Here is a 26,347-nt window from a genome sequence, read left to right on the forward strand (position 1 = left end):
AATACRAAATTACTGTGCAGTTATAATTTTGATCCAGCCATATGGCAATCCAGCACCATCTCGATATCCAGCCATGCCAGAGAAACTGCAAAACTTTACCCATAAACCCCAATATTCAATTATGCATAAAGCATTTTAAACAAATTTTTCCAATCAGTCAACTATTTCTAAAAGATCTGCTTTCCAGGCTGTTAATCACAGAAGCCTAGATCCACAACAGAAAGAAAGGTGGTTTTCTGTGCTAAGCAATGCCTTAACTAACGGCCCATTTATTCTACTTTATGAGCAGAGTACTGGTATATAACCCTGTGTTATGCTGTGGATGTTAATCAACCTTCATGACTTTGCATGCCAGTCTTATTGAAGTGACTTCCATGCTGGCATAAAGGGGACTTTGTACCAGTGTTTCTCCAGCCTAGCAGAGATCAGCATCACCTTGCAGCTCAAAAACCTCTTTTTCACAAAGAACATTTACTCTTCACTTCTGGTCTCTTGTTAATGAGACTTTAAATATTCAAGGACAGCGCCATACTGTGAGAAGGCAATCCATGAARGAGGGCATTTAAATCTACAATTGCAAAGGGGCTGTGTTTATCTACTTAGATAAGACAGCCTTGTTCATTTCAATTAGAGAAGGTCAGTTCCAGGCAAATGCAAAGTGGCATTTGAAGTTCATCCCTSCAGGACAATGAGATGAGATAAAGCTTCTGGGACAGGTTTCCATCTAAATAAAACTTGACAACTAGTCCCTAACCGCAGACCTCACCGTTGCACAAAAGGCCATCTTCAATTGATTTTGGGGAGGGGCWGAAGAGCAGCAAAAACCTATGTTTCAAGATTTGGAATTCAAGCCACATTCCTGTAACTTCTATTCCTTATGTATGACTTCCACCTGAAGGTAATTGCTGCTGACCTCCCGAGATAACAAGAGGCRGAACAACTACTCTAGAAAGCACCAGATTTTATTATCTTGGCAAAACAGARTTATTTGCTTACTGCCCTGTAAGGAGATTGTCACATAAAAAGACAAAAGTTCAGTATCTTGTCCTTGGAAGAAGATAGAAGATAGAAGATAGATATCCTTCATGAACCAAGAGGAGGGAAGGGAAATTAGGCCTGCATGCAGAGTGTGTAACAGGAAGATGCCTCTTCCCAGCCCCAGCACAGTCCTGTACCTCAGGTTTGTGGCTCCATGAAATCTTATCACTTCCTTCTGGCATAAGTAGACAGAGACTGACAGAGAGCCTGAGGCTCTGAAACGAGACCTCAACATCACAGCAAGAAGGCAGAGGTCAGGAAAAAGCAGAAGAGGATGAAATAACTCTTCAGCCCGCTCCTTCTGTGTATGGACCTGTATGTGCACGCGCCAGTACAACCCAGGTGCCCTTTCTCAATGAGAATATATATATATATGCATGTATGTATCAGAGGACCCTCTTGCTAACATTGTGATAACATTTCCGCCCTGAACAGAAAAAAGTCCCACGATGTGAAGAAAAGAAAAAACTGTACTCCCTCTGAGCCATTTTCATCACTTTTARTCTTCTTTCAATCCATCTACATACACAGCAGGTGTAACATAAAACACTGGGGTGCTCACAAAGCATCTTTAAAACAGTTGGCCATGAAATGCTTTCAACTTCCACAGCACCAGAGACAACAACCTCTGTCTGAGGGAGGTATTGTAGGGAGAACCTGTTTCTGAGACAACCTGGCTGGAAGAGAGTGCATCAGGATGCAATTTAGCTCTAACATGTGCATGCACACACACACACACACACACACACACACACACAAAGATTAAAAAGAGGCTGAACTGAAAAATTTTAAGGTCAACCACAACTGAAGGTAAGTGAGGGATCAAAGAAGGAGGAGAAATGCAATTAAATGCTGGTGCAGTCTTTGGGCATTACTCGGAATGGCTGGCTGAGGCTGCCAAACCTTTAGCAGGAAAAGTGGCTTATCTCCTGGCTTCCCAAATTGCACCAGAGGTCAGTTGATGAGGTTTTAGGAGTTTGCCAGCTGCATCCCTCTGTGGGATCTTTGGCAGATTGCTCCAGCTGGGCTTCTTCCAGCTTTTCCCTTTTTTCCATTTTAGCATATAGCTTGAATAAAGAAAAAAAGATCAAGGCTTTCAAAGATAACACGGTCTTTCACAAACACATGCAGAACAAAGCACAGGAAATTCTGTGCAAAGTGAAAAATGAATGTTGTCTGTTTAGGGCTTATCTGGAATGAGTTAGCCTCTTAGTGGACAGATCTGAAACATCACACGGTCCTGACTGTGACTACAATGCTCACTAACAGTTTASTAAGGGAAGAGAACCGGATGGGTAAGGGTGGAAATTCAGCCGTCTTTAGCTCTCAGTGCTGGAAATTTCTGCAGATGTACCAGAAACAACACTTACAAGTTAAGCTTGTCACTGTCATCTCTTGTTGTCCTAAGCACAAGACTTCTGCATCTATACCTTTGACTGGATTGACCCGTCCCACCAGTATTAAATTCATTTAAAATGGGATACAAAGGGTATCAAAGGCAGGTTACTGRAAACATGTATTCAACTAATTCTGAATACAGCATCACCTTAACTGCTTAAAATAAACCTGTGCTAGTCAGACACACACACAAAAAGATTTTGAAATGCATGCATATTTATTATTATGGAAAGCAATCTGCTATGACTTAACAGTATATGTGCTAAGCTATTTTTATTTTTTGGAAGACATTCACCCACAAGCTCTGAAACGTTCTGCTATGTGATGAATCTCTCATCATCATCGGTTACTTAAAGAGAGCAGTTATTTCAGAATAGTTTCTTGCAGATTTTAAATCAAAAAGATTCAAATGAAACCAAACTGAAATGGGGAGGCATGAGCTCAGAGTACAGACCAATCTCCCAGGCTGTTATGAGCTCTGAAATGAATATGACTAATTCCTGAAGACTTTCACTGGTCAAAAATGTGACTTTCTTGCTGTTTACATCAGAAATTCTACATTCAAATGTGATGACATCTAAAATAATGTGATACCAATCTACTGGTGCTTTCAGTTTACTCCACATCACTACACGGACCCCCAACCCATCTGGATTGGCATCCCACGTTCTTAACAAGTCAAGGCTGCTGAACACAGGTAACATGGGAGTATTTGAGGTGAAGAGTATCGTACATTGGCAGCTGTGTCAGGCAACTTGCCAAAGTGGCTACYGTGCCCATCAGCAGTTACAGAATCTATGCTTTTTCTGCTAAAACCACTTTACTGCCAGGGTTGACACAATAAGGCTTACAGCACACATGACACCCGCTCCAATTAAACACAGCCTAATGGCCTTAGGAATGTCCTACTTGAGCAAATAGTTCTCAAACTCTTTCAAACTAAAGTCGCTTCTAAAATGCCCCCCTGTCAAATAAAAACTGTTGTGTAGGTTCTAGGACACAAGACAGTGCCTTGAATATTGAAAACATATTCTAATACTCTGAAAGTACTCCACAAATGTAATTTTGYACTAAAAACTCAAAGCTGTAGTGTAAAATAATTAGCAAAGGCCTTATTCAAAGCCAAGCAAAAACACAGTTTCAGAAAATACAGTTCCCTAGAACTGATTACAGTGAACTGCGTTAGTCTGTGTGTATGACTGAAACTTCTCTTTCCATTTACGTATAATACTCATATTATTTCCTTCTACATTCCTGTTTTCTTAATAAATGGAGCATGCTGTTTTAGTGATATGTCTCACTCTCATTTCTAAAGTRAGCAAACTAGAATTGACAAAGGGTACAATTGACAGAGCTGAGAATCCTATGAGGTAAGACCACCACCATTCTTTTGGTTGTACATGCCAGCCAAAAAGATGCCATAGCACAAATTTAGCCTGGAGATTTCATGGTTGATACAGAAAGAATGAAACAATTTGCCTGTCCACACTCAAGGGTGCTCTCCAGACTGCCGATACAAACAACAAACCCAAGGCAGCAGCCATRCAGAATTACCCTGCGTCAAAGAAAACAGAATTGTTTTCCCTGTTGGTGTCGAGGYCAAGTTTTGTATCACGGACTGTCAGCGCAACAAATTTCACCACCAGGTAAGTGGTGGATTTAGGGCTTTTTTGCTTTGGCTGGGGCTTTTTTGGTGTATTTGTGGTTTTCTAGGGTGTTGGAGGTAGTTAATAGAATCATGTAATATCCYGAGCTGAAAGGGACCCACAAGGATCATTAAGTCCAACTCCCAGCCTTGCACAATCCCCTGGAGTCACACCATGTGCCTGAGAGCATTGTCCAAATAATTCTCAAACTCTGTCAGGCTTGATGCTGTGACCACTTCCCTGGGGAGCCTGTTACWGTGCTCTGGGTGAAAAATCTTTATCTAATGTTCAACCYAAAACTTCCTGACRTAACTTCATGCCATTCTCTTGGGTTCTGTCATGGGGAACTGCATGAAGAGATCAGTGTCTGCCCCTCCTCTTCCYCTCAAGAGGAAGTTGYAACTGCACTGAGGTCTCCCCTCAGTCTCCTCCAGGCTGAACAGACCAAGTGACCTCAGATGCTCYTCACAYRGCTTCCCCTCAAGGCCCTTTACCATCTTCATAACCTTCCTTTGGACACTCTAACAGCTTTACGTATTTCTTATATTGTGGTGCCCAAACGTGCACACAGGACTCAAGGTGAGGCTGCAGCAATGCAGAGCAGAGTGGGACAATCACTTCCCTGGGCCAGCTGGCAATGGGTTGAGTTTTGGTTTGTTTGTTTTTAAGAGAAATTTAATCCTAATACCTACCCTTGTGAAGCACTCCTCAATGAACTTTCAAGCTGCATCTTTTTTTGCTCATATTCCTGGCAACTGCTGTTCTTCTAGCATCCGAGGCTGTGGTTAGACAAGATGACTGCGCCAATCCTGAGGCTGTGGTTAGACAAGRTGACYGTGCCAAGTCAAGCAGCTTGCTTCTATCAAAAAGGGTGAGAAGTCTGGTATCCTCCTCCTCCAGCTTTCAGTCAAGGCACTCTGGTCTCCCCTTTCCACCAAATAAGCACATGGTTCCCACTCTTAATGAACCTGTGTAATTCATAAGCCCAGAAAAAACCTACTTTTTTAAAATAATTTTTTTCTGGGCTAGTTTCCTGTCACATTATTACTCTGGACTAGCTGTACTGCATAGGCAGACAAATGGCAGAGGCAGCACGAGGTGAAAGGAGGGGGTCRATCAGCTACTGCCAAACTCTTTCCTACCTTTCCTCACCTTATTTACTATATCTAAATACACAGTAGGTGTAAAATAAAACACTGGGGTGCTCGCACAGCATCTTTAAAACAGTTGGCTATGAAATGCTTTCACTTCCACAGCACCAGAGACAACAACCTCTGTCTGAGGGAGGTATTTTAGGGAGAACCTGTTTCTGAGACAGCCTGGCTGGAAGAGAGTGCATCAACATGCAATTTAGCTCTAACATGTCTGTTTACATACATGCACACACGCACACACACACACACACACACACACACACACACACACACAAAGACTAAGAAGAGGCTGTACTGAAATATTTTAAGGTCAACCACTACTGAAGCTAAGTGAGGGATGGAAGAAGGAAAGAAGGAGGCTTACAATAACTCGGTCTGCTACAGATTACGCACACGCCTCTGCAGACTCTTCACTGCCGTTTTCATTTTCTATTACCTACAATTAGCAATATGCAAGGAGGCARGAGGCAAGATTATTTTTAGAATTTGATTGCCTGGAAATTCACTCAWGAGCAACACACTCTTCTCAGCTGGCCATAAAATAAGTTTTAAGATAATTAATTATACAATTTCTCAGTTTCACAGGTTAAAAAAAAAATCCATCCCTGAGGTTCGACAGAAAAAGGAACATGGGTATCCTGTGAGAGAAAGTATTCTATCAGTCTTGCCAAACACTGGAATTTTAAGACAGGAGCACAATTCGGATATAATCGGATTTGCTAGATATCACTGAGGGCATAATTTGGCCTGCAAAATTTGTTATAAATAGTGATGATGGAAAAGGCAAAGAAGAACCTGTGTCAGCCAATGAATAAGCAAGTCCCTGGCAGGCTCAAATATTATTTATATTCTAAAAAACAAAAAAAGGAAAAGATATTTGGAAATTTTCAATGAAGCCCAACCCAAACATCCTGTTATTTATTTGTTAATCTTTAAAATCACTTGACAGCAAGCACCAAAGTGAAAATGATGTTGAGTGCCATGACAAATTTGCTCAAATGYTTCTTTTCTGAACCTTTCAGTTGAAAACATCTATATTTAATCACAGTTTAAAACTAGCCAAAAAGGCTGTTYACTCTGAATGTAAAGGGAAAATACTGCAAAGTTGAAAGAGGTATTTCTGTTTCTGTAAATGCATTTTTAAAATCCACTTACAGACAAGGGTCCTTGGCACAGTTACAATCTTCTACTAAAGCTTAGGAGACAGACAAGACATTACCCACTGTCAACAAATGCAATCTCACATCACTGATGGAGTGAAAAGCTCCCTAGACAAACGTTAGCATAAAACCTTCTTGCAGTATTTAATTGCAGCCTTCAGAAATAAGAGAGATGAAGTTATCAGTATATCTGAACCATCACAGGGAATGAAGAGGGCTGCTTTCTTGTTCAGAATTGAAGGCTTAGTAGTGACTCAATCAGGGAAGGGGACCCACACTGCTGTGACACACAGAGGCACAGCTGAAACAACAGCACTTTCCCAAGGGCTGCTGTGTTTTCATCTGCAGGAGCGAGAAGAGATGTGGTCTAAGAGAAGACATAGTTGTCCTGCTGGCAGCTGCTGCCATCCCCTCTTAGTTGGCTTTTGGCAGATAATATATGGCACTGAGCTGAGGCTCCCAGCTTAGCAGTGTTTAGGCATTTCTACCACATCTGTTGCAATTTTCATGCCATGCGTGGAGTACCATCTACATGGCCAGGGAAAAGAGGTTTCATCAACAAGCTGAAGTCAGATGAAGCCAGTCCCGTGCCACCTTCCTTTCAGCATGGCCCACTGGGAAGCATGGACAGAAACCCCCATGCAGGGAGCAGAAAACATTTGAAAGTGCATGCATCAATGACAGAAACAACTRTTTTCAGACTGCACTGCTGCCTGCCCCAGCTGGCTTGAACAGCCAGCGTGGAAATAAGAGGGATGGGCAGACTCAGGAATCAGAGGAGGGTTCTGCCACTGGGCACCACAGTCCCACCAAGAACTGTCTCAGAGGGTCCTGCCTCTCCATGTGGAGACTTCCCATTTGTGGAATAAACAAGTCTCCAACAAAAGTCACATGAAGTTTTGTGCAGCAATGGCTGAGGGCAGAAGCAGATCAGAACAAAGTAATGGACTCATCATCCCTGGAGATGTTCAGGAAATGACTGGACATGGTACTATGGTCTAACTGTGCTATGGTTGATAAGGCAGTGATTAAACAAAGACTGAAGTCTTTGCCAACCAAAATGATTCTGTGATTCTGTGAAGGGGAAAAGGGACAACAGAGACTTTATGGTCCAACCATCACCTCCATCCAAGTGTTGACATGGTTTCCATTCCATTTAAGGAATACACATAAAATAAATAACTTCCTTTAACTACTCTACATGTAAGGTGAAATCTTTCAGAATAGCAAGATTACATCTTTTACTCATCTCCTYATTTACTTTATGAACAACACTTCCAACTTCTGCCTTGAACCACAGCATTCCCTCACGTACATTTGATTTCCCAAATAGGTTAGTTATGGCTGCTGCAAACTTAACCCAGATCACATGTTTGGAAACTGCAATGACATCTTTCCAGGACAAAGTATAGCTGGTGAAAACGCACACTATCTGCCTCAATAATTCTAACATCTGGTTAGTCATCTTTGTAGATTAACTAACCATCTTAAACAAATAAGGAAACTGTCCCTTTTTCCATTCAAGAAATGCATTTCTGCATCACAGATTTCTTCTTTATTTCAAGTTTTGAAAAACTGAACTTAAAATCTTCGTCCATAAACGTTTGCTTTATGATATACACTTTTGAGGATAGTAAATTTACTCTCATCAACAGAATGCAAGCATCTCACACTCTAAGCTACACAAGGAGAAAACAATTTCCCAAAGGRTTTAGTTCTCCTTTTACAAGAGGATCTCTGAAAATTGGTATCACTATTCTGAACACCAATCCCTGTTCTTAAAATCCTAACACAAATGACAGGCAGYAGTAATCAAAATCACTAAGAGGTCCCTCTGGGTTTTTCCAGCGCATGACCTTGTTTCCATAATCAGAGTTCCAGTATCCCCTTTAGAGCTGCAGAGAGTTTCTTGACAWCTAGCACAAGCACCTCCTTCAAATTTTATGCTCCCAAGTGCTGGAGAGGAATATGTAGGAAACAAAGGCATAGGGTGTTGTCCTGTACTCTGCAAATATCAAGAGTCAACAGAAACACACATGCAATATAACCACTGATACAAAAGCCAAAATATACCCACTCGCCTTTTTCATTAATCGGAACCACTTAAGTATCACAGGCAGGCTCAATTTCATGATAACAAGTACATGTAATAGAGAGACAGAGACAGCTAAGGTATTATAATACATAAAATCACCAAAAGTAATTTGATTTTTTATTATTTTAAATTTTAATTTTTATTATTCAGAGAGGCACTGAATCATCTCTGTGCCACCACTGGCACATCAGTGCTTGCAGAAATTTTAATACAGAAAAGACTCCTGTTAATGGGTTCATCTTCCACATTTAAAATTAATTTGCTTTTCACAGTATCAGTCAGAGAGGGACATTATTCCAGCTACCAAATCATTAATGATACTACTGAACTAACCAGATGAAATACCATTGACAATCACTTTCATAAAAGTTTAGCTGCAATTTCACAAGCACTGGCAAAGGAACTTTTGTAGCATGTTTATCAAACTTCAACCACTGCAAATCCATTAAAACTTCTTAAAGACACAAGTTGCAGGGGGCAGGTGCATTCTTTACCTTCCTCTACTGCTACACGTAAACGCATTCTACTAAAATAAATTACAGACTGTAAGTCCATGAATAAATAAATTTAAAGAGCAACTGTTATAAAACCAGACCAGAGAAAATGTCTCAGCATTACAGAAGGTAGTACCAAGACAAATCCTGCTACCCAGTTGTTTGCAGTCCCCTCAGCTATCAGAAGGACACAACATCAATCCATACTCATGCAAAGAGCAGGGAACTCAGACAGCCTGAACCCGCCCTGCCCCAGACCTTTCCCTTCCACTTTTGAAAATTATTAAATTGCCAGGTACTGAAAGGTGACCTATTTGATTTTCAAGAGTTACATGAATAAATGAATAAAAAATGGGCCACTCACTTAAAACTATATTGAACTGCATGCTACCCTTTGGAGTAACGTGCAAGAAATTATGGTTTTGGCCTGAAAGTTGGAATGAASGACACATACAAGGAACATTTTTTATTCCCAATAGTACAAAATCTGGGATCTAAGACTCATCATTAAAATACTACATTTCCCCTGAATTCAAAATAGCTCAGTAATTTCTCAGGATGACCTGCTTTTTTCTCAGTCCATAGAGACCCATGGATTTGAAAACACATGGCTACTTTTTTTTTAATGTAATGCAAAAAATTACATATTTAAATTTATTTTCTTGATGTCACTGCACAATATCAATCCTCCTCCTTTTTGCTCTTTTTCTCTGCGTAATGAAGCATTCTTCCAAATTTCAATAGCTAAAAAGAAAATACTTTTGGACAGAGATGCTGAAACAGAGCAGTGCCAACAAAGGACTTCTAAAAAAATCATTTAGCAAAATGGAGTATCATTCTGCAATGAAAAAAAAAAATGCAACTTAAAAAAAAATTAAAAATTTTGCAATTTTTAATTGCAATTAAAAAAAACCCCAACCCCCAAATAACTGGTCATCTACTTCTGTGAGACAGAAAAACTCTGAAGATGTGAGTTCTATTGCTGTCAGAGGAAGCCAGTGGCATATTCCACGTCTGGTACCTGCACTGACACAGCATTCCCAGCCAAATCACTTTTTATCGAAGATGCCTTTGGAGAAACTAGACACCATGAAAACCTCAGTCATCCCGTAACCTGGCACATCATCAAAGCCTCCTAACACACAATTACTGTGCTTCACGCCTTTAGACTTTTTTCCTTTGACTAAACAAAACCTCCACAATGGAATAAGAAACTTTCCAAGAGAAATTGTGTTTGACAGAAGATCAATGATGCAGAGGTGTTGGAGGGAAAAAAGCCAACGCTGTTTTGTGTACACCTCCAAGCTAATAAATTGCTTGGTCTTAAAGCTAGATGCCCCTTCCCATTAGATCAGCATTTGATATTATTACTGAACTTGGAAGTCTAAGGTCTTCTTTAATCACATTAAGGAGTTTGCAATTGCTTACGCAATAGTGGCTTTATCATGCTGCCTGCAGTTATCCAGCCATTCCCCCAGTTTTTTGTCTTGTCAGCATTAACACTCAGTGGAATCTGATTCACCATGTCAACAACACAAGCTACATATAAATAACCTACCAAGCAAGCACCCAGCTGCTGCTTTAATGCATTAGCATGTGTATAGTTATGCACATGCCTGAAAGGAACTGCCATAAACCTCCATAAAGAAACAAATAAGTTCTTGTGAGTGAAAACTGTAAGCCTGCCCAGAAATCTGAATCCTGCTAGTCATCACTTTCAAGGCTCAAGCCAGCATGACAAAGCCCTTTCAAGTAAGGGTCTAAGTGAATCTGAAAGAGACACACTATATATTCACCTCTCAGGACATCACGGCTTTTTTAAGCCAGCTTTAAGGGAAGGGGAAGCAAGAGATAATAACTGACTAGAGCATTAAAGAAATAAAATTCGATTCCTTTCAGGCTCCTGTCATCTAAGCTTGTCTGCATCTCCTTTTAATACCTTTAAACAACTGCACCGTGAACTACTAAACCAGGGGAGACCAATGTCACAGCACTTGTGTCCTCTCAGCCCTTTAACTCTTTATGTAGATCCTGTGCTACTTCACTTGTGGACTTGGATCACTCCAGAGACAGATGCTAGCGAGCCAGTTTCTTCCATCTAAGTGACAGTGTGTAAGTTCTGTCCACGTGTACTTCCCYGAGGGAACTGAATCCAATCTCCTTTAAATGCTTACCTTCTCTGCTGACATACTCAGCACATCAGGAAGCAGACAGATGGGCTGCTTCTCTCCTGAACGGCAGCCTGCCCCTGTCCTCCTGCCTGGCACCTACCCTCCACCCTGATCCCCATCTAAATCAGTCAGCCAGAAACCAAAACACATGGATTGTTCAAACCGAGCATTTCAAGCAGCCCAGAAATGAGTTCTTCTGCACAGTGTATCCCTCCCTGCTGCAGAAGAACCACATGGAAAGAAGATGGGAAGTCCTCCCAGTAGCACCACAGAGGCTGGGAATCTCACCATTCACTGCCTTGAGGCTCCCGCTAATGCCCTCGCTGTGCTGCCGCTTCTGTGCATTCTTGAATTCCTTCAGAGATAAATAAAGGACCTTCCGCACCACCCTCTCCTCTGACCAGGGAATCCCATCGCTGTCATCCTAAAGACAGAAACAAAAAGGAGACATTAGTTGCATGCACTTGAAACAAAAACAAAAAAACCAAACAGAACCAAACAAACCCCCAAAGCCTAGGGCTACACAGATTATTTTCAGTTCAGAAAAAAAAAAAAAAAGAAACTGGAGAAAAATACTGTGTAGGAAAATGCAATCTCATCAGCTCTAACAGAAAACAGAAACGTAAGTATTATCATCAAATCAGAGCATCAGTCCCTCTAATCCTTTATTCTGCAAACAGCAGTAGCCATGTACCAGGTGTTAGGCAGGAGGTGAAACTTAATTGTTAAAATCCTTGTAATGAAGCCCTCACGGAAAATTTATCACAGCTAGGAAGTGTTCTCCCAGATAATTAAGAGGAGGGAAAARAAMCCCAACAAAACAGCTAAAATGCCTGTAGCAGAAACCGAAGAAGCAAGTTTTGTGAACMAACTTCTCTTGCTGCCATTTTAGCCTTTGTGCCTCTTGGCTCAGGTTATTTTTCTTTCTGGTTTAGTGATTTGTAYTTATTGCAATGTTACAATGAAGTTGTACATTGATAAAATGAAGTTATTCTGAATTTATCTCAGYGTGAAGCCAAGTGGAATTTGGCTCATGGGGCATATGTTTTCTACTTTATTTTTAGGAGACAAATGCTATTTTGTCAAAAGGAATACTAGTCTATGTCATATTTAGTACTTGCTTTAGTTAAAAGATTAATTCCCTGGAAAAGTAGTTCCCTAAAGCCTTTATCATTCAAATAAATTAAGTCAGCAAATTGATATAAAGGCATAAGTGAAACAGGTAAGTCATCATATTTTCATATATAATTGTCTTGGGGTCTTTGGAAATCACTCTATTTGCATTCTTGTCCTTGAATTCTCCGGGGGCTACATCACTGCCCAAGCAAAAGATAACATTCCTGGGCAGACAGTGTACTGTCACTGTCACCTTACACTGAAACTCCACCAGCCCTATAAGCGATCCCCCCACCAGGAGGCAGGAGAGCTTAGACCACTCAYGAGCCAAAGAAAAGACAGACCCACYAACTTCCAAAAAAATAAGTATCGTTTAGGGTGACCAGTGATGGCTTTTTCTTTGCTCCTCTAGTGATGTATTGGCATTCAGCTGCTGAATTGTGATCAAAAACGTTTCCACCCCTCATCACCCCCCCCCCCCAAAAAAAAAAAAAAAATCTAGGACAAATTATTTGGCAGGGGTTAAAAAACAAAACAAAACAAAAGCAACACAACGAGTACAGTGAAAGCAGCCAACATTTTGGCAGCAGGATGTGCATTTCGCACGAGGGACAATCTACTACACTTTGAAGAAGGCTGAGCTATGCCCAGGGAGTTTTAGAGCACAGGCACCTCTGGGCCAAGAAAGCAAACTTTGTAACCCAACACCCACAGCAACCAAAATAAGACAAAAAAMATCTCTCGGCAAGCATTTTAAAAGGACTAGTACATCCAGTTATTTTGTCAACAAAGGTTTACACAAACAACTCCAGCTTACCACTTTGCTGCCAATGCAGCCCGAACCAGAAGCAACACTAAACATAAGAGGGCTACAGCTCGATTTTAACAAAGCTTGCCCACGGACACTCCCATTTACATTCCCATCAAAAAGGTACATTACGCATTTCTGTTTTTACAGGAATTACTTAGTAATTTTTTAAGGGAGTCACGCTCAGTGAGGAAACAGTCCTAAGCACCTTCAGCCCCTGTCCATGTTATGGAAACAGGGCTGCGGACACTACTCGCTCCTTTCACTGGTATTCCTATTGGAAGCTGTACAAAAACACCCATTGGTTCCTGATCTTACTGCCCCATTTACCAATAAAAACAGGGCTTTTTTTTTTTAATTTTAAAAAATATAACCCAAAAGAAATTAAACCCACTCTTGTCACAACAGCTCACTGCAGAGAGCACGTGGCAGTGTTTGTTGCTTTAACAGTGACCGGGTGAAACCTGCTGACAGGACTGGTCTTTAAATGGGAATGTGCCGACCATAGGACCCGTGCTTGCACCAGCTGGCTACARTCCCTCCTGTGGGAGGGAAGGAGGTCACCACAGTCCCTCCTGTGRGAGGGAAGGTGGTCACCACCACACACCAGCAGCCTCTAGGCAAGGCCACCCTCCTTGAACAGCCTGGAATCATCTCCCTCTCCCCAGACAACGTGTTGGACTCGAAAAAGGATGGCGTGCAACCTGACACCTAATTTTCCGGCAGCCAAGGTGTCTCCCTAGTGCCAGCTAGAGGCCYCAGCATGATGCAGGACACGCTTCTGCCTTCCACCAGCCTGGGGCCTGCATGGGCATCGGTGCCACCAGCGCAAAGAGATGGGTCCCACAAGTCAGGAACAAACACCGCTGTCAGCCACCCCTGAAACAACTTCACACCACACTCAATTCCTGGAGCTGCAAAACTCCAAACAAACCACACTGTCCACCCTGTGAAACAGCAGCACTGCCTCCAGAAATGCACATGGAGAGTTTCTCCACACCAGAGCTCCCACCCGCCCAGTTGTGCCCAGGCTGTAGCTGCTGTCGTGCTGCAGCACTCTATTGTGGGCTTCCCTCCCCCACAACTCAGCTTGAAAGAAGGTCCTCAGGTTCTCCATCAYGGTGTGCTATCCAAGGTCAGCGAAATAAGGGCTAAGCCGCTGCCAGCACCTGCATTCACACGGCTCCATGTGCAGGAGCAGTCAAAGGTTTCGCAGTGGCCAAGCCCATCTTCCCCAGAGCACAAAAGCAGCCTTAGGGCGGAGAGCAGCTGACTCAGAGCCCAGCTGAGCCCAGCTCCCGCTCCCGACACATTTAACCATCATTACATGGGTCAGATCGCTGCAGCCTCATCACCCTAGCCCACTCCGCACTCACATCACCACCAACTGCAAGAGTTAGCTCCCTTTAGCAAAACTTACACGCACCAAGAACTACTTAGAAATGTGGTCAAGTGAAAGCCTTGAGGAATTTAATCCCCAACACCGCCCCCCCCACACCCCCTCTCCCCCGAGTTCAAAGGGAATGACTCAATTGCTGCCTTTAAATATTTCCACAGGGAATAGGGATTTGTTAATAGATGGCTCTCAAGGGTGGCAGAGAGGAGTATAATATMATCCAACAGCTGGAACTTGATTCAGAAAAATGTAAGACAGAATTAAAGAACAATTTCTGCAACTGTGCAAGTAATTAGCCATTGAAACGACTTATGGGGAACTAATGGATTGTCCATTATTGACTCAGACCCAAAAAAGGACDGAATAACATCTTAAACTGTAGGTTCATCACCACAAGCCCACAATCTTCACTATGCAGGTCAGCTGAAATGATTTCTGCTTCCCAATATGATGATAAGATTATTTTATAAACTCAGAATAAACTAGCAGATGCAAACAACCGGGGAAACCCTGCGTGAGAATAAAGAAATGCAATTACGTAATTTCCTTTAAATTACTTATTTTTTAAAAAAAACCCACCAGTTTCTTTATTATGCCATTTCAGGGAATCCCGCATTGTATATTAATACCTGAACTTCAGCTACCAGACAGTCAAGCAAGAGTTTAGCAAGTTCAGCCTAAGGGGATGGGGAAGAGGAGCACAACCTCCCTTTACCTACACAGTACATTCCTGAACAGGATGTTACCTCACGGACTGCAGAACAACTTTATGTTGCACTACATGAATGAATAGGCTACCACAACATCCTGTTAATTTGGGAATATGTACACACGCATACACACACACACACACACATGTGTGTGTTCTGCTATATGCTAAATGTATGTAATACATGAAATATATCTCTATTAATGTGTGTGCACACCAATTAAAACACGGAATAACGTTTAATCAATATATAACAACAATGATATATATAATACACATGGATACATAATGTATATATATTTGCAAAGAAATAAAAATGCGCACCACTTGTACCTTTCACCATTCACCTACAGTTTAGGTGCTTGTTCCCTACAATCCAGCTGCCTGCTGTGCACACGTGGCCTGCACACAGCCTTCCTATTTTCCAAAATTATACTCAAATTCTAATTTTAAAATAGCAGAAGTGAGGGGCAGGCTTCACACCACCTCCCGGGCAGGTAAAGTGTCAGCCTGAAACCATGAGAGCTGCTGTGCTCCTCAAGCAGCAGCAGCAAAGGCACGACTCAAATGTCTCCCTTCAATCACTGCAGACACAGCATTCTTCAGCCTGGCTCAGCCTTGCCTTAAGCAAACAGCAGTCATAGTTCACAGGGTAAAACAAAGCTGGAACAAAGAAGAATGCATGCAGCACTCCATGCTATTTGCTTTAATTTTTATGTAAATACTTTTACAGCAGTGATGTTTTATTTGCAAAGTCAGGACTTTGTAAGGTACAAAGATACTTTATAAGCATGTGTGTTATGACTCAGTGTGGCTGGCGTGTTTSCAGGTCTCTCTTTGGGTCTTTCCCAGGCGTGCATCTCCTGACCTCATTCTTCATGCCAGGTTGCAAAAAGCAAAACAAGAAAACACAAACTCCCTCTTTTTTCTTTTTCCAGTACTSCATCCAACACTTGGTTAAAATCACTGTGGCACCCAATGCCCTAAATGAATATGCTTTCTTGGTTCAACAGGCCCCAGAGAGTCTTTCCCGCAGATGTAAGAAGGTCATTTTGAAGCAATGGTAAAAATAAACCACAAGTTTCTACCCTTTCCTCAAGGATATTTTTGAAGAAATATTTCAAAGGGTGGTTTTTATTGCATTTCGTTAGAAACATAACAAAAATATGTCTTTTGCATGAAAAATAGACAACACATTTTCATAGATCAAACAAACTGCTTTTCAGCTAAAGGACCAAGATGGAAATGTTTGTTTACTCRATTCAAGACTTGCAACAGATTTTTGCCTTTTGGCTGTATGTTATCAATGGAAAACAGTTATACCTGCTTTTCACTAGAAGTCASACCAAAGAGGAATTTGTGGAAAACCAAGATATACCTTCCGAGGCTGAGAGCAAGCCTTCCGTGCGAGTCTTGGGCGAGTTACCGCCGCTAAGTGTGATTAGCACTTAATAGCAATTATCTTACTCATTTACAAAGCCTAATTTCTTGGTATCTCTATGGCACAGAGTGAACCTCATGAGAAAGTGCCAAGTTTTACTGCTGTACCAACACACGTACTTCCCCTGCTGCGTTAGCAGAGATCTCCATCGCATCACAAAGTTCCATCAACCTCCTCACCACCCTAAATGCACAGAGGGAACCCCCAGAGGGAAACCCCACAGAGGGAAACCCCACAGCTGGCCCATCAGTGTAACCCCCCTCTCTAAGTAACCTGCAGGACTCAGTGGGCTCTGATCTACAACCAGACAGCAGAAGCTCTTCTTAGTACAAACTCCTAGCAAAAGTTTGAACTTCAGGGTAACAATTTGAAACCAGACTGTAATATATTCAACTAAGCTCCATAAATGAAGATTTTTGGTTCCGTCTGGCAGTTATCATGGTGCTTGGACTTCTTACAGCCAAGTAGAGGACAGTGCAAACCAGTTATACTCATATATACCCTCAGTAATAACCTCGTAGTCTTTTGCTTACTATCAAGGTCCCTCCACTCCCTCCTCTTCTCAGAATAAAGTTTGCACTTACTTAATACTTAACCTTTTAATCAAGTTTAATTATCCAGAGAGGATGTAGCAGTTTCTCATTTAAAACAAACTGCTTATATGCAGTGAGAAAAAATAAAACCTCATGAATGGCTTAAGYTGATGAAGATTGATACAGCTTGGAGACTTTATAGTAGAGTGACTCATGCCTTCTGGAAAATGTAATCTGTTCTGTCTAGTTTAGGAAAATAGGTCATGTTTTAAAAATGTGCTAACTAACATGAAGAAAGGGGAAATTTCCTTTATTAATGCCTCTGTTTTAGCATTTAAGAGTATCTGGTAATTACAGCTGCTTTTTCCCCTTGTACGTCCAGAAAACTTACCCAAAAAACTCACGTTACGTTACAGCTCCTGACTTGTTATCACAGCAAAGAAACACTRGAGGAAAATAAAAATCTCTTTTCTTCTTGCTTTAGCACTTCTCCCACAGCTTTCAWCCCCTGCAATCTCCCATTGGTTTGCACTTTCACTGCCTTCTGCTGCACCAGGGACTGCATTTCCTCCTTTCAGATGAATTTTGAAGAGCAGCATGGGAGAGAAACGCTCTGTTTTTTGGGTCACTAAAGGCCTCGGGCACTTTTAAGCCCAGTGAGCTTCAACCTGCTCTTTCAAAAATACATTATGGTAGAAGAGCTACAGTCAAAATCTCCAAATACAAGTCACTCCCAAAAGTGAGGCATAAAAATAGTTCCTAAATTTATCTTATGCCAAATAATGAAATATTTAAAAAACAGTCAGTGCATGTGTTAATTCTTTCTTTTACATAAACATCAAGAGGCCTTGATGATGTTTCTGTACCTCTAGAAAACTATTACTCAGTATGAAACTAGTGAAACCCTACAAGCTGTCAACTGTTTCCCATACTGGTCTGCCAAAAAAAAAAAAAAAAAAAAAAAAAAAAAAAAAAAAAAAAAAAAAAAAAAAAAAAAAAAAAAAAAAAAAAAAAGCTAAGCCCAAACAAATCCAGAATAAAGACCGGTCTAAAGCTGCCTAATTGATGAACTTGCAGCACAACTTCAACTTAAACCATCTCACTGATAGCACTAACTCCACAACTATGACATCCTTACGCCAGATCAGCAATCTAAACAACCCTTTTGCATTTTGCACCCAGAGCATCTGAGCTTTGGAATCTGACATGAGCCGAGGGTGTTCAAGTGCTGGTAGAAAGAGGTGCAGAGATATAAAATAATTATTCAGACTGAAGGAGGGGTTTACATAACCACTCCTTAATTCACCTGCCACCACACTGGATGCACCTGCTCCAAATCCAATGCCAGCATTAGCCCTTATGGGGCCACTTGACCAGCTTGATCGGAAGAGTCAAAATCTCATTCCAAGACAAGAAAACTAACTCTTTACATCCAGATCACTCCTTATTCCTAACCACATGAACAAATAATAACTACTGCTGGGGCAGAGAAAAAAGTGGGATCGTCCCTTTGAGCAGCAATCCATCACAGCACCAAACCATGGCAGTCATGATAATGAAGGGAGGGCATCACAGACAGTATTCAGGAAATGAAAAGCCACTTTGCTGTAATGTAACTACTGTGAACCTCAAATATCTCACTGCATTCTGATGAACCCTACCCACTTTTTCCAAAATTAACTTAAGTACTTAAGAGAAGTAACAGGGAAATACAAGGAAGTGATAGAGCATCTGTTGCAGGGGCAGGGCCTGCAACTATTCAGATAGGTCACAGCCTGACAAGGTACAGTTTTCTGTCTGACCATCACCTGTAGACAATTTATGCCTGAGCAAAAACTCTGACTTGATAAATCAGTTCCTTACCTGGTGCTCTCTTCAAATAAAGGGAACATCTCCCTAAAAGGTGCATTGATTGATCTTTGAAAAGGTGTGCTGTATACAAATACATGCCTCCCAGGCAGAAACCAAAATAATTTAAGCATTATTTCCTGTGTTGGTGAACAGGTCTAAATCTTTCTTAAAAGAAAAACAAACCAACCAACATGACATGACAAGTGATGTTTACACTACACGTCTTCACTTKTCTGAAACACCATGAAATAATGTCTATTTATCTTTGATTACACAGTACAAAAAAAAATACAGCTGAAATTGGATTAGAAACTTCTGCTGAAAAACAATTTATTGCATAACACAACTCTGACAACCMGGGTTTCTGGCCACCAACTGAGCCTTTATAAAAATCTGCTGGGCAGCTGCCAAATCAGCTCTTTGAGTCTTGACGTGTCCGACATCTGAGACAGTAGTCAAAGCAGCCACATGTCCTGTGCCATCCACAGCCCTGCACTTTAATGGTTAAATAGTACTGTCAAAGAACCGAGTAGTATGAGCCATTAAACACACAAAGGTAAAAAAGTCTCCTGCAGCTGCAGATCTGACAACTCTGATCATGCTGCAGAAGACCAAGAGCCACAACAGGATTTCTTTTTTTTTTTCACGATCTGGTATTAATTTGAACATAAAAGTAACTTAAGAAGAGGAGGAAAAGAGAACCAAGAAGGGTAGCAAGCTGCAAAAATCCTCTCCACTCCTAGCTGAAAATCACTGCCATTTATGAATTTCACATTCCAAATATTCTTACTCTGTCTCAAGTTCTAATTAAAACTCCAAGTACACTTCAGATAAAACCCAGTATGCAAAGAGTATTCAGCAGCTCAATATAATTAAATTCAAATATATTCTTTCTAATTAATTTCATTTTGATTCAGTTCATATTTTTATAAAGGTGTACAAGCTCCAGTATGCAGTCATATGAATACAGYTGAATAAAAAGCATTTTCTGCAGTTTAAATGTCTGCTAATAAGACCTAGAGATGTATACGGCTAATCCAATCCTGCTGCATATTGCTAATTGTATTAAGACTTTTTCCACCATCAACTGGAAAACCTGATCCTTGACTTGAAAAATACTAATCACTTYTGCATGTCAAAATAGTATACAGGTAGTAGGGAAGAGAGAAAGATACAACTGGTGTGTTATAAATGTGCCTTCAGTATTTTGGTAGGAATTTAAAGAGATCTAATTTTTTCATGTCTCACAGTGTCTGAAAGGTTGGCCAGTGGTATCAACACTTTAGAGAAGCTGAAGAACTGTTGATGTGTTTAGCATCTATCTTCACACGTATAACAAGAACTCAGTGTTGGCACCATTTCTTTTGCAGGACTGTGTTACCTGGATGCTGAAGCCTTGCTCTAACACAGGGAAAGATCTCATCTATCTGCTTTCTAGGAGTAAAGTAGTATGTCTACATATACACATACATACACACATATATATAAGCAAAAATGTGCATCTGCAAATACAGAACTGAGACTGCTCCCTCAGTGAAGTAAGTGCACCAGCCCAAAGCCTATCTAGTTTAGCTAGTTTTAGCTAGTCTGCTTAGTTTTTTTATTAGTTACATGGTTGAATACAGCTGTGCCCACCAGAAGCTGCCTTCCCGGCCTGAGGCTGTGGATGGAGGTCTCCTTGAACATCTGGGAAGGACACCACAGCCCTGCTGGATGACCCTGCACTCACCCCCRTTTAAACCTTTCCAATACAAATGTGTTTCACTGTTTAAAGTGATTAAGGAAGAAATTTTGGCTCACCCAACTCACTTAGATGGCACTGCAGCAGCTCGTGCCTATGTGAGTAGCTCCATCACCAAATCTGTGCAAGAGAACCATTGCCAGCAATGAAGACAGTGGCATTGCCTAAGCTGGGGCATGGCAAATTCCACCCACAGAATAACTTGGGCTGTGATGGACCTACAAGTTTGCATAAATCTGACCCAAAGCAGGTCTGGGTGATGCAAGAATTCCCTTGCCTKACCTTGGGAATGTTTAACTTGATGACTTCCTTTTTCACATAAATCTGCAGGATGTCACTCATTCAGGCATCATCAGGTTAAAAAAAATATTTAAAGGAAAAAAGCATTTTGAAAATCTGGTCAATCTTTAACCCCACGGAGGGGTAATGACAGTCAAAGGTGCTGAACCTATTACCAGGAAACCTCAGGATACTKGGGGCTGAATGAAATTTACTGAGTCTGATGGGGAACCAAATCAGTTGCAAATTTTCACGTGTTCCTGGGATAGACACACTGATACTGCATTAAAAGTGTGACATGTTGGTTTTGCTTGGTGTACTGCCCAAAAASTGAGATTTATATCAAAATCATTTTGTCCTTGTTTACATTCTCGACTGCCAGAATATCCTTTAAAACTGGGAGGGAAGTATCCATTGAAACTGGGAGATATAGACTAAACCTATACCCTTTGCTCCTAAACCAAATAAAGGGCATATATGAGGAGAGACTCTAAAGCTGCTCTAAATGTCTTTTCAGGTCAGTGTAGTTATATCAGTAAATTTTCTGCACAAGGATAACCTACATAAGCAGTGAACACCTACACTSTACAGCTTTTCCAAGCTCACTCTTCAGTATTAAATACATTCAACTTCCAAAATATTACCCAGCAAATAAATGATGGTTTTGTAGTAGCACAGGGAAGCAAATAATAAAACAGACAATGCTCTGTGAGGCCATCACTCACTAACAAATCAAATGAATGCATCCAAGTAACTTCCCAGAAGGCCTGCAAAACATTTCTGAAAAAAAAAAAACAGTGCCAAGGAGGGTAAAAGATGCTAAAAGACCTGGAACAGAAGTTGCAGCACATCATTTAGAGCACCCAAGTCAAGAATTTCACACCGAGCAAGACCAAAGCGCTGCTTTGCCACACAAAAGCTCCATGAGACCTGTTTGGGTTGGAGTTCAATTCCTTCACCCCTCCTCCACTCCCTGATCAATGGCAACAGTCAAATTTAACTGAAGATATTAGAAGTATATCAAAGACAACCATTAAGCTTTTAAGTATACTAATTGGCATTTTAGCACTTACAAATCCATCTGTATGTTCTATCACTCAATTTAAGAGACTTGCTACCCCGCAACTGTTCAACTGTTCTAGGTTCCCATGTTTTTAGCAGGTAGAGGGGRATTTTCAAAGCTATTTTTTCCCCCTCAGACAAGATTTTAGAGGATTCAAATTACAAATATAATGCACTTTAAAAAGTAACACATTTCACAAATTTAAGAGYTCTTCCATAAAAGCTGTAAATGGCATCACAGCTATAACTCACAGACTTCTAAGATCCAATGAATTCTGCAGCTGTTGCAGCACGCTGAAGCCAAATCATTGTTACCTTCACACCACCACAACTGAAAACCCCAGCTATGATATTACTAACTGCATGGTGCTTCATGAAAAAGAGGAGGGAAAAAGGAAGCCCTGTGTGATTTTGCAGCTCCTTCTTTCTTCCTTCACAAAGCCAGCGTAAAACAGATGCGAAAACCATGAGGGACTGCTTTAGGTTTTCCTACAATGACTATCCCACACCAGGATCCAGGGAAGCATTTCAGAATAACTATACCCATGGATGCTGTAACATCTGAGGATACAGCACTCCCCTCCCCAGGTAGGGTGATTTAGAGCAGACAAGCCAGTACGCACGGCCAAGCCCAGCCTCTGATTACAGAAGAGCATCTCAATGACAGCAGGCCTGGACCCTTCTTCTATTACTGTCAGATACCAACATGTTCACCTTCTGTTCTGTTAGAGAAATCCTCATTCAGTCCCAATATTTAAGGCAACAYGAAAGATCAAATTAAATTCCCAAGGTTTTAAGCCATTCAGTTCATTGCTAGATCTATTTTAGGGTCTGAGGCTGCCAGCCACCCCCACAGAATCTGCACGCTAAACAAGGCTTTTGACAGGCTTGTTTATACCTTCTGCAGCAATCAAAGGCAAAACATTACAAATCAAAGAACCAGGAGACAAATACAGTACTGTGCGTAAGAGAAACCTCAAAAAGCTAGCCAGCAGCAAACCTGCTGCTCACCGAGCCCCGCGGAGMAAGACGAGATAACACAGGAAAACAGAAATGGATAGTTAAGTAAGAACAGGCTTGTGCTGTACATATGCAAACATCTGCAGGCAGGACCTCTGAAGCACACATCCATCAAAAGAAGTGGATGCAGAATCACAAGAAAAAGAGTAGAAAAATAAAGTATTAATTTTCTTCGAAAGTACCATAGGGAAAGGCCATAAGTTAAGAATTCCAGCTTAAAGATTGCAGGGGAATTTAGATTTTTACTGGTACCAGAAGAACAACAAAGAAAACAAGCAGGCATGGAGAATGTACAGTATTTTGAGGCTGGGATTTAAATGGAAATGGCAAAGGCTGCATTTTGGAGCCTAGGCAGTTACACCCCACAAGGCAGTTGTCTCCAAGGCATGTCTTTCTCTAGAGAAGGCAAAATCACATTTTCTGTTCAATTCTTGCCTCTGTGGAACATGTGTTATGGATGGAGTCCAKTTTACTCCGTGACACATTCACTGTGAACTGCATAGACCATACTTTAACAAACGTCAGGGAAGCACCCAAGATGTATGTTAAAATTAAGCCCAGAAGAAATTCAGCAGTACACCTTTGCTACTGTGTTCCTTTAAACCTTTCACCTCTTAAACTGCAAGTTCAATGTCAGATTATAAACACCGTAAAAGCTCATAAAACCCAATCATAAACCTGCCAGCTCATTTCAAGATTATTTGCTCTTAGCCTTGCAAAAACATCATGAGCAGTACAAGAATTTCATCATTTCTCTGCAAACTATCCAACYTCTCTTCATCTACATCAAGCTAAGGTCACTGGGATGGGCAGGTGCAACAGCCTTACCTCAGAGACAGAGGTAAAATCACCTTTGAAGGTGATTTTCACAGCACCTGACTGCTGCTAAACCATCCACAGCAACAACCCCAGCATCAGCTTCTGATGGAATCAMCTGCTATTTCACCTCTGTCTTGCAAAATCTAGCTTTGTGTATTACCACCACAGGTGACCAAGACATGAAAACCTTCTGCAACTACAACAGGAACAAATGCCAAGTTAAGGTTTTTGGGACAACTCTATGGGGCCCCATGGAGCTCTGCCTACCTCCAGCCCTCCCAAAGGCTTAGCCAGGTAGCACTGCAGCTGCCCAGTAAGTGGGCAGGAGCACAGGTTGATAGACATGTCCCCATACAGCATCAAGTGCTAGTTGTTTGCATCAGACTGAGGAGGGAAAAGAGGGGCCACTCAGTTATGTGGGCTGGGTTTTTCACAACCAGCCACATCATTTCGACCCTCCCAAGGGAAAAGACTGGGTTTGACTGACAGAAGCTGCCTGTTGTTTCTCTTTGGAAAAGGATGAYTTTAGTGACATGAACTTGTCGCAGGGGTCTAGACAAAGCAGGGCTTATCAGCAACAGGTTTCTGCCAAAACAGTCCAGGAACTGGCTAAATCATATCTAGCAACATCACAGTGATGGGTATGAAGGCCATCTGCAATCAAGCCTGTGATTTGATTGTACCCACAGCAACAACAATAAACTCAGTCTGAACTTCACACTTTAAGCACACAACAAACCACCCTGGTTTCCAGCTTTGCTGTGTACTTGCAGAAGGCAAAACAGGGTAGCCAGAAGAAGGGGGAAAAAAAAAGAGACTGAATTAGAGAGCAGCAGTGTATTTTTAGGCATGGATCAGCTCTTGCAGTCTCTTGGCAAATGAGGTGGCAACGGCGAATCATCCAGGCAAGGAGCTGTGTTTCTGTTTATTTTAATTTTTAGTCTATTGATTCTACTGTTTTGTTAGCTCATTCATGAGTAATGCTGGAACTGGAGGCTGAATGCAATGATGGACCAGGCAAAGCAGATATATTCACCCAAAGAAAGTATCTCCTCAGCCACCAGCCTCTGCTACCCGCAAAACAAGCAGACCCATTAGAGCCCAGCACCATTCCTGTGATGCTGCGGGCAGGCAAAAGATGAACAGTCCATCATTTCAGCCCACTGCAATTCCTTATCAAATGACCATGACAGACACAAGGAGGAGGGACAGACTAGTGATGATCGCATGCCATGTTGTGGGCAGGCACAAATCTGGTAGCTCGATTTTCCTACTGGAGCAGTCTTAGATGCACTGGGCACGTGATCACATCCAGTCACATTACATGAATGCAACACCCTCTGAGAGCAGAAGCTCCAACAGGAAGCAGGGATGGAGATACGTGTGCCTTGGGAGAGGAGAACGTACTGAATCCTAATTAAATTAAAAAAAAAAAAAAAAAAAAAAGGTGTGACTTGTTTAAATGCCTTTGCATTGCTGAGGTGACCTACTCCTCCCCGTGACTTCTGCATCCTAGCCATTGCAAGTCGCTGCATACAGATGTAGCAGCAATGGTACGGCTTAATCAGTCAATGTTTTCACAACACATATTTCAAATATTAAGCACTTATTGAAGACTTAGAAGTTACTGTGTAAATATTTGTATTATATTATACTGCTAAGGGTTCCTCGCCAACTGTGGAATTTTAAATCTATCTCGTCTGATAAAGCTTTATTTACATATCACACTGCTCTCAATACTCAACAAAGTGAACTGACTAAATTTACACCAACTCCATTGAAGGAGTACTTGTCAGGAAAGAGCAATTCAATGATTTTTTGTCTCTGCTGTGTGACCGAACTAAGCCACAGGCAGTCGCATGGCTTGTTTTGGACTGGCATTTTCGCTAGGCAACAATGCTCCCAGGGAAAGCATTGCACAAATGCACCATGCTCTTATGACACAACCAGCACAGTCTACATTGAGAGCCACATACTCCCAACGCAGTCTGCTCAAAGTCTGGGAAACTGCTGGTGCCCACAGACCTCACACCCATAGCACTGCTGCAGTCACTTTAGCCCTCTGAAGCGCTCCCAGGATGCTGCAATGTCCTCAGGCAACGAAATAGTGCCAGGGTTATCAAAGGGGAGAGCCAAGATTTCAGCCACCAGTTACACCTGGAGGCAAGCAGAGTTTGTCACTTACTTATTTAGGCCTTATTATCACCTCCCATTATTTGACGAGAGGGAGAGGCCAGGAGAAGCTGCTAAGGCTCAGACAAGCAGCTAATGCTTGACAAAACATGATAAAGATTCAACCAACAGCAAATGCAAACACCACTATTMGTCCCAAAGTAGCTTACATGGAAAATRTAACAGCCACCAAAATGCTGAAGAWGATGACAGATTTAAATGGGCTGGTTTTCCATACAAGTTT

General features: G+C 41.5%; 1 protein-coding gene across 1 annotated transcript in view; it reads right to left on the minus strand.

Annotated features, from left to right (window-relative positions):
- The window catches only part of JARID2 (jumonji and AT-rich interaction domain containing 2), a 209,846-nt gene that overhangs the window by 107,206 nt on the left and 76,293 nt on the right, over positions 1-26,347 (minus strand). Inside the window, exon 2 of the mRNA XM_057365340.1 lies at positions 11,445-11,580. Coding sequence (XP_057221323.1) covers positions 11,445-11,580 — 136 coding nt within the window. The remainder of the gene's footprint in view (positions 1-11,444; positions 11,581-26,347) is intronic.

Source organism: Malurus melanocephalus, unplaced genomic scaffold, assembly GCF_030028575.1.
Source record: "Malurus melanocephalus ecotype Western Australia unplaced genomic scaffold, MMel_1.1 scaffold_51, whole genome shotgun sequence".
Lineage (NCBI taxonomy): Eukaryota > Metazoa > Chordata > Aves > Passeriformes > Maluridae > Malurus > Malurus melanocephalus.